The 9,518-nt window shown below is 34.3% G+C and overlaps 1 protein-coding gene across 1 annotated transcript; it reads right to left on the reverse strand.

Moving 5' to 3' along the window:
- Positions 1 to 5,562: 5,562 nt before the first annotated feature.
- On the reverse strand, positions 5,563 to 6,312 carry LOC136221653 (pseudo histidine-containing phosphotransfer protein 6). The gene is made up of 4 exons (XM_066009060.1): positions 6,244 to 6,312; positions 6,018 to 6,148; positions 5,713 to 5,929; positions 5,563 to 5,616 (listed from the first exon to the last, which is right to left on the reverse strand). Exons 1-4 carry the CDS (start codon positions 6,310 to 6,312, stop codon positions 5,563 to 5,565), a joined length of 471 nt encoding a protein of 156 aa, XP_065865132.1.
- Between the last annotated feature and the right edge of the window lie 3,206 nt (positions 6,313 to 9,518).

The following is a 9,518-nucleotide window of genomic DNA, read 5'->3' on the forward strand; positions in this document are numbered from 1 at the left end:
TGGGCCCTATTGTTCCACAGAGGGGACTCCGTAAAGGGGATCCACTGTCACCGTATCTTTTTATTATCTGTGCGGAGGGCCTTTCTCTCTACTTGTCTCGGTTGGAGTCAGAGGGTCGGATCCGAGGTTGTGTTGTTGCGGACCAAACGCCAATAATCTCTCATCTGTTCTTCGCTGATGATAGTTACTTATTCTTCGGAGCGAATCGATCAGAAGCTTCAGCAATTAAACAAGCTCTAAATGATTATGAGCGTGCTTCTGGACAGAAAATAAATTTATCAAAATCTTCTATATCTTTCAGCCGAAACTGCCCAGATGGTGAGTGTGCAGAAACTAGTAATATTTTGGGGGTTTCCACTGTAGCCCTCCCGGATAAGTATCTGGGTCTTCCTTCGGTGGTGGGAAGGAATAAGTCACAGGTTTTTGGCTTTGCAGAGGACATGGTGCGGTTTAGATTAAAGAGTTGGAAAGCCAGATTTCTATCAAGAGCAGGTAAGGAGATTATGATCAAATCGGTAGTGCAGGTGCTTCCTACTTATGCTATGAGTCTTTTCCTATTCCCTGTGAATATCTGTGATGATCTAGAGAAGTAGATGAATTCTTTTTGGTGGGGTTCAGATGGTTCGGGTAAAGATAGTTTACACTGGAAATCGTGGGATAAGCTATGTTGTCCTAAAATTTTTGGTGGAATGGGGTTCAGAAAGTTCCATAATTTCAACTTAGCTTTATTGGCTAAACAAGGTTGGCGACTTAGCTCAAATCTTGAGTCTCTTGTGGCACGAGTTTTTAAGGCTCTTTATTATCCGGATAGCTCTTTTCTTGATGCATCGTTATCTGAGGGGCCTAGTTTTATCTGGCGTAGTATTATGGGTGCTCATGAGTTGTTAAAGTCAGGTATACGCAGGTTTGTAGGGGCGGGTGGTGAGGTCCGGATTTGGGAAGACCTGTGGCTCCCTGATGATCATTTTCCGTGTATCGAAAGTGAAAAATTAGATGGGTTAGGGGTGGAAGTGGCGGCTGATCTTACGGAAGAGGGTCGACGGTCATGGGATGTTAAGTTAGTTTCAGGCATTTTTGTTCCTCGAGATGCAGAACTTATTCTCCGTATCCCCTTATCTAATCGGGTTGATCATGATGTGTGGTACTGGAAGGATGACCAACGGGGCAACTATACAGTTAAAAGCGGGTACCGAAAGCTTATGTCTAAATTTGGAACAAATTGGTTCATTGATTCTCCAATATGGAATAGAATTTGGAATCTTAAAGTATCTCCTAAGGTTAAGAACCTTCTTTGGTGGGTTCTTGCTAACTGTTTCCCCTCTAAAGTTGCACTGAAAGCTCGGAAGGTTCCAATCTCAGATTTATATGAGCTTTATCATGGGGCGATGGAAGATTCTTATCATATTTTTCTCAAATGTACTATGGCTCGAGCTATTTGGACTCTTTCGCCTATTGGGGATGTGGGAACTCAATTTCATAACATTTTGGATTATTGGGGTTGGATCTTCTCTAAACCGGTGGAGCTTGTTGAGCTTGTAGCGGTTTTATGGTGGATTATTTGGGGTTATAGAAACGACATTGTGTGGAATCGGAAGGATTCACAAGCCTCGTTCCTCTACCATTCGTTCGGTTCCTTTCTGCAGGCCTGGAAGAGAGCGCAGACGTCGGCTTCTCCTTCAGGCAGTCCGGCTGTGCCGAGCCCAACGGTGTGGCAACGTCCTCCTGCAGGTTTTCCAAAACTGAATGTGGATGGTGCTTCGTTTGCGGAAGAGTATGTGGCTGGGTTTGGGTGTATCGTTCGGGACGAATTGGGTCGGTTTGTTGCAGCTAAAAATGGTACCTTGCAGAATTATCAGGATGCATCGTTCATTGAAGCGCTATCGGTCCGTGAAGCTCTCAGTTGGATCAAAGACCGTGGATGTAAGGATGTAATCATTGAATCAGATTCTTTGATCGTGGTACAGTCTATGGCCCGCCCGTTAGAGGCTTCATCTCCTTTTGACGCCTTAGCCAATGATTGTCAGTTTTCATTGAACGAGTTTTCTAACTGCTCTATTCGATTTGTTTGTCGTTCCGCAAATTCTGTTGCTCATTTGTTAGCTAGAAGTAGTATTTTACCTTTACATCAGGGTGAGTGGTTTTCTATACCCCTGATTTTATTTGTAATATATTTCTTCTTGATTATTAATATATGCTACTTTGGTTGTAAAAAAAAATAACAATTAATTAGTTTAATAATAATAATATAGTAAAACCTCTACGTATTCTTATGATCTATCTTATATGAATTATATTTTATCAATAAATAAATATTTTATTAATTTATAGAATAATTTTTATTTTATACATTATATATTTCAAATTAAACAGTTAATTTTTTCGGTAACTAAGAAAAAAGAAATAAATAAATAATTAATTAATGATGTATATTTAAGTTTATTAATATTGCCAAAAAAGAATTTAATTAATTTTGAGTTAGAGTGATTCAAAATAAAATGCATATATATATATATATATATATATATATATATATATATATATATATATTAGAATACAAAGCAGAGGTGGAGACAGGGACGGGGAGGGGCGGCCGACCCTTCGGTCCCGCCAGAAACCCCCTATATAGGGGTTTTAAACCCTGATTCCACCAGCAGCCGTCATGGTTACAGCGACTGAAGAAAAAGAAGAATCGTACCCTTCCCATCTATTTTTTTTAACCTTAAACAGTCCAAAACGACATCGCTTTGGACTGTTCAGGGTTAAAAAATAAAGAGATGGGAAAGGGCAAAATGCCCTTCCTATCTCTTTATTTTTTAAAAACCCAAATTAAAAAAAAAATATTGAGGGGGTTGGATAATTTTCCAAATTGCTCCATTTTTATTTGGAAATTTCAATTGATCAATTCATTTCTATCTCACTCAATTTTCAACTTCAAATAAGTTTTTTTATTTTTTGATTCTTTATTTTATTATAGGTTTAGTTTCATGATTTCTAAATTAGGGATTGTTAAATTGAGGATTTTTTTTTTTTTTTGAGATTTCTAATTTAGAAGACTATTAATATGTTGTTTGTTTAGAGATTGTTTAGTAATTACAACTAATTTTGGGATTTCTGATTAATTTAGAGATTTTAAATTTAGAGTATAATTTAATATATCTAATTTAGAGTATAATTTAATATTTCTAGTTACTTTAATTGAAATTATGATTTATTTACTATGTTGGGATTAATTTCGTTTATTTATTTTATTTAGGAAAAACGTATTAATTTTCTTACTATAGGTACACAAATACTTTTTACTCTCATTTTTATGATATAATTTGTCTTTTATATTGTTTTTTATTTTTATAAATATGTTGAAGTAGCATTTTTTGTCGACGGTTTAGCCCCCCAACCTATAGGTTCTGGCTCCGCCACTGTTATAAAGTATTGTAAATTGTTTTAAGGGCTTAATGCATATTTATACCCTTAAACTTGGCAAGTTTTGCCTATTGGCATCCTGAACTTTTAAAATAACCTATCACACACCTATAATTGGTTTTAAAAGCCTATCAAACACCTATAGTTGACTCATTCAGACCTCTTGCACACAAAATCATTGACCGTCCATCTTTAACAGATGAGATGTCATGTGCGTGCTATAGAAAAAAGAAAAACGTGTAAGTTCGTGTTATATGTCACTCATCTGTTAAAGATGGCTGATCAACGATTTTGTGTGCAAGAGGTCTGAATAAGCCAACTATAAGTATGTGATAGGTTTTTAAAGCCAGCTATAAGTGCGTGATAGGTTTTTAAAACCAGTTATATGTGTGTGATAAGTTATTTTAAAAGTCCAGGTTGCCAATAGGAAAAAACTTATACATTAAGCGTTGTTTTAAGTGCATAATATAGAGTTTACAAATTATTTGCTTCAAAATGAGAAGTATATGTCATAGTTTAGATCCTCCATACAGTTAAAGATGAAATTAATTTTTGTTTGCATGAAAAGAAAAAACAATTTCTATTTTTACATATTTTATGAAAACATAAAAGTTCAAATAAAAATTATTTAGAAAGTACCTTATTTTATGAATTATATATATAATTTTTATACGTATTTAATGAATTTTTTTTATAGTTTTAGTGAGCCTCAATGATTTTTATTTTTTAAATTACTATCTTATTATGCATTTAGTGAAGTTATTATTTTATCCTATTAGCTTAAGTTGAGACTGGAGAAAATTATCATTTAATCGAGATTAATAATTTATCAAATATTAATTTATCGATGTTTTACTGTAACAGTAAAATGTGAAATTTGGAGGAGTTATTCATTTTTTTGTATGATAGAAATTGGGACGAGACAGAACTTGGGCGGGGTGCCTCCATCGCCCCAAGAACTGACAAACCCGTAATATATTAATAAAAGAAAAAAAAATAAGTGTTTGAACAAGAGAATAAGAAGGAGAACAAACAAAAGAAGGGGGGAGGAGAAAAGTTTAGGAAAGTCAAAAAAACCGCAAATGAGAAGTACTACAAATGTCATCATTGATAAACCTGTGGCAAAAAGCAAGAGCTGAAGGCCACCAATTGATCACTGACTCCAAACTTAGCCAGCGCATCAGCAACTCTATTTCCTTCCCTAAAGATGTGAGAAAAAAGAATGTTCATCCTAGAGCAAATGTTGAGACAATGCAACCACTCTTGACGAATACTCCAAGGAACATCCATGGAACGATGTCTAAGTAGATAAACAACGTACATTGAGTCTGACTCAACCCAAAGCTGGTGCCAATTTTTCTCTCAAACAAGTTCAATTGCGAAAATAGCGGCTCTCAATTCAGCCATATAAGCAAAAGAAATGAGGTAGAAAAAGCAAAACAACCTTTGGAAAATCCTCGATAGTTACGAAAAATACCTCCCGCTCCTGCCTCGCCTGGAGTGCCAAAAGCAGAGCCGTCCACAAAATCACATTACAATTTATATTTATATTTTTTCTTAAAGTATAATGTAGGTTGCCCAATTTATAAATTTATAAACTCGTCTTATAAGTTAAAAACTTGTAAATATTGATTTTTTGTTTGTGTAGATTACAGTCAAATGATAGGTAAGTCATATTTTTACTCAAATTTAATTAATTTGTAAAGTTATTTTTTTTTAGTTACTCTAAATGGCTTTTTTTAGGTAAATAATCACATCATTAAAGTACGAGTTTACAAAAAAGAGCACATGGTTATCTTTTTTACCCATATTTTTTGAACAAGTGTTGAAAGAGAAAAGTGAAGAGTGATGAGGTGATAAGAAGAGAATATGGAAGTATTTGGAGGGGATAAAGTTTGAAGTGAACTTTTAGGAAACCAAATTAGAAAGTTGAAAATGCTTCCTCTATGACTGATTTAAGACAGTTAAAGATTCTCACCTGATTTTTTGATATTTATCTTTAAACTGATTTTACAGACTCATAAATTAAAAGACGAAATTGAATTTATATTTGATGTCTGCTTGAAATCCAACATGAGAGTAAAAAGTTTACATTAAGTAGAGTATCCAGCATCTTCTTCTCTATGGCAGGCCTATGTTATGTTAGTTGTGCATTGGGTATCTAACTCCAGCTGCCAGCACTCTCTGCTGCTGAAGCTGTTTTTGTAGCAACACCATAAAAACATCAAAGTTAGTTTGTATATAAAATAATCTCTATTCTAAAAAGTGAATGTCTTAGCCTAGGTACCTTACCTGAAATAATTCATGCATCTTACTCTCCAGGTAACAGTACTCTTGCTCTAACACTTCCAAAGCTCTCAAACACCCAGCACGGTTGTTTTGCTCGGAAGCGGCTCGAAATGCAACACATACATTTCTGACTCTTTTGGCACCAATACTTGAGCTACTTCCCATGAATTGATTCAAATGAATTCCCATTTTCTTGTAATCTAACAACTCTCTATCCATCCTGCATGTCATAATTTAGAAAATGCACGCCTCACCTACTTGAATTGAGTGTATAATTAGAAAAAAGTGAAGATGAAAAGGATGATTACAATAATCCTCGAAGACTCCTTAAGAGCTTTTCAGACTCGTGGAAGTAAATATTAACGACTTCTGCTACAAAGTTGGGAGAACTTTCATCTTGAAGCTGCTGTAGCTGCAAGAATTGTTCATCCAGCACACCCTGTATAATTCACCATGATTATTAATTGGAAACAAAATCAAAATCAAACTGAAATTGAATTAATTAATTAATTAATTAATTAATGTTGAGCTGACCTGGTGAAAGAGTAGTGCAAGTGAACGATTCATATCGGTTCGCAACCGATCCGCACCCAACCCAAGCATCCACACAGGTAGACCCGTTTTGCCTGCCTTATTCGAATTCCAAATTTATATGTTTGCTTTGAATGAGAGGTTTTAGCTACCTATCTGAGTTGAGCTGTATTTATAGTGTCTGTTTCTTCTGTTTATAGATATTTTTTGTAAAGGGATTTTTGTTTCTATTAACTATTCCATTCCATACATGCTCTTACACTTACCACTACTACTGTTGTGCACACGCCATTTCCATACCCTTTTTCTTTTATCATAATAATAATTAATTATAATAGTTAATATGTATTCAAATAAACCATTTTTAATATATAATTCTATTATCCCAACAACATATGGAATCTCTTCCAATTAAATTAATAATACTATACTTTTATAGGTAATTGATGAAATAAACTTAACTTTTTTAGCCTCATACATACAACAACTAATATTATAATTTATATAGACTAATGTTCACCTTATCCGTGACAACTACATAGAGTTAACTAATTAAATAAAATATAAATTTATTAATTCTAGTGAACATTATTGCAATTATACATTAATTAATTACAACATAGGAAATGGAAATCTTGTTTTATTCTTTTTCATTAATAAAATATTTTAACGGAATCAATCTAATTAAAATTTTGATAATTTTCTATGTATAATAAACTAAGTGCATTTATAATTAGTTTATTATATTGTACTTTGGATGGAGTTGAAGAAGTAAATCTCACAAATATAAAAGTAACAAATAACTAAAATTTGAATTTTAATGAAACGTAACACCGATAAAAAGAGAATGAGTAAAATTTTATCTTTAATGTTTTCAACTTAGAGTAATATTAAAATTTGAATTTTAATGAAAGGTAACACCGATAAAAAGAGAATGAATGGATTAATAAAACAAAACGTATATGGGTTCAAGGGCGTAAATAGTGGTACGAAAGTGTTGGCATACTCTAGTTGCCAGAAACTATTTCTGTTCATCTTTCAATTTTCATTTATGGAATGTGATTGTACTCTCAACAAATTAAGCATTGGGCATCTTCTTTCTACAGCCAACTTTTTAGCATGGTAAAAGAGAGAAAAAGAACATTTAAACCTAATTTATAGGTTTTTTTTTTCATTCTAAATAATTAAAGACTTATTCCGCTATTCAAATCATTTATATGCAATTAAAAATAAGTTTGGACCATTTTATGACAATAGTAAAGTTTAGTTATAGTAATTAAAAATAATAGTAATACAATAGGTTTTTGTGAAAATGACGCAAGATGGGGGAGAGTGGGAGAGTGTGGGTAATCAAGGTGAATGTGGGGTATAGACCGGAGCATATCAGGTTAGAAAATGGGAGGGGTGACCTTCTGTCCAATTAGCCGGTCAGCTCGCGTGCAGCCTGTTTTAGCAGGCTAGTGCGGCGTTGAACCCGCACTCCCAGCCGACAACTGCCTGCAGCCGGTTACTTGTCAGTGACCTTACCTTCTCATCCTTAACATAATCTGGTTTATTCTTTAACACGAAACATAACCTTTTTCATGAAAATTAAAAACTCTCTTTTTTATGTGGTGGCAGTAGCAAGCATCTTCTCTTCTCTTCTCTTCAACCTTTTTCTCTTTTACTCTCTTTTTCATTTTCGAGAAAAATGCTGCTGTGCTGTGTGTATTACTATTAATTAAATAAAGAGAGCCCGATAAACAAGGATTAATTAAAAATCAGTGGCAAAATGGGTTAATGGTTTATTTTTTGTTATGTTGCTGATGGAACTTTTCAAAGTAAAGATTATTAACGGGAGGGACCATCATACAAGTTTGGATTTTCATATAGCCATATACTCATTTCTCCTTAGCTAACTCCTTTTCCTGTTACTTTGGAGGCCATCTTCTTTGATTGAATACTCATCTTTCATTATTAGATCATTTATCAACAAAGACCTAACATATTTTTATTTATTTATAATAACAATCCAAATTTGATAAAAATTATTACTAGTTTGAGCTTAATTCGCCATAAAGAAGATCACATAAAAACCAATCCAATGCGCTTCCAAAAAATTAGAAAATAAATACACAATATAATTTAGGAAAGACTCAACACGAGATAGACAAGTATACCTTACTCAAAATATTAAGGCGCCCTAATATATAAAAGTTTGTTTGGGAAAGAACATATGTTCCAGTAACAATTTAACATTTGTAAGGGCGCTAATAGAAAACAATTAAAAAAAAAAGTACATTCCTATAAAGTAGGGAGCATTAGGGGATTACAAATGTATGTCAAAAACATTAGCCTCTACCTTTTTACTTTACTCTTTAGATACGAGGTTTGTACTGACTTAAGCGTCAGAGTGCTGGTGAGAAGGCAACTGCTATGTTTTGCAGATTACTCGGAGGTCGGAGGAAGGGTTGAGCCTATTTCATTCAAGCTCATTCTTGAATTTTCAATTATACATCAATTGGTGTGGTTAACTTGGAAACGAGATTGAAAATGGATACATCGGCTCTAATGAGAACATGCCGGATGAAGATCCCGTAAAAAAAAAAACTGTCGATCAAGGGAGTAGTGGAGGAGGATATCATAAGTCGGGAAGATTTTGGTGCCTTACCTAAAGAAGGGATTAGGGAATCCACATAGCAGTTTTTAGGAGAATGTAAGCAGAAATGAGGCCTCAAGACACCAATACCTTTTCTAGCGGCCATGGTGATTTTCCATAGCTGATGCAAACTCGCGTAAATTTTGACGAATTTAGTGTCAATCTTCTACCATATAGATGGTTTCCTGAAATATGGGAGCGTGAAGATGAAAGATCTAGAGTCATAGATGAGTGTGACATAGAGTTTATAAATAACACTGTCATATTGGAGAGGGGCAAGTAATCAATGCTTTTCCATTAATGATCAAGGTAACAAAATAGAGCGAAGGAATTGGTAAGGGAGTCATGGGAGGTGAATCGGAAAAGGCAATCGTCGGACCAAAGTAAGCCATCTCGTGGCAGGGGGAGAATGGAGTGGAAATGCATACAAGGAATCAACCCCCAAATGATCCCATAAATGAATCCATACATGTATTACCCTCATGGAGGATATCTAATGGCTTCCCCCAAGTAATCCTTTTTATGTCTATAGCCCATTTTTTCCTTTTCCTATGCATGTTGGACAAAGATATGGAGGATGATTTCGATTTGAGATAGGATCTGGGCCCAATGTGGATCATAGGCCCAAGATCGATGTTGG

Source organism: Euphorbia lathyris, chromosome 3 (genome assembly GCF_963576675.1).
Source record: "Euphorbia lathyris chromosome 3, ddEupLath1.1, whole genome shotgun sequence".
Taxonomy (NCBI): domain Eukaryota; kingdom Viridiplantae; phylum Streptophyta; class Magnoliopsida; order Malpighiales; family Euphorbiaceae; genus Euphorbia; species Euphorbia lathyris.

Excerpts from the sequence above, each read along its gene's own strand:
- LOC136221653 (XM_066009060.1), bottom strand. The coding sequence starts at position 6,312 with ATGCTTGGGTTGGGTGCGGATCGGTTGCGAACCGATATGAATCGTTCA. Across the intron at positions 5,930-6,017 it reads AGGAGTCTTCGAGGATTATT|GATGGATAGAGAGTTGTTAG; the intron begins GTAATCATCCTT and ends TATGACATGCAG. Across the intron at positions 5,617-5,712 it reads AGATGCATGAATTATTTCAG|CTTCAGCAGCAGAGAGTGCT; the intron begins GTAAGGTACCTA and ends CTACAAAAACAG.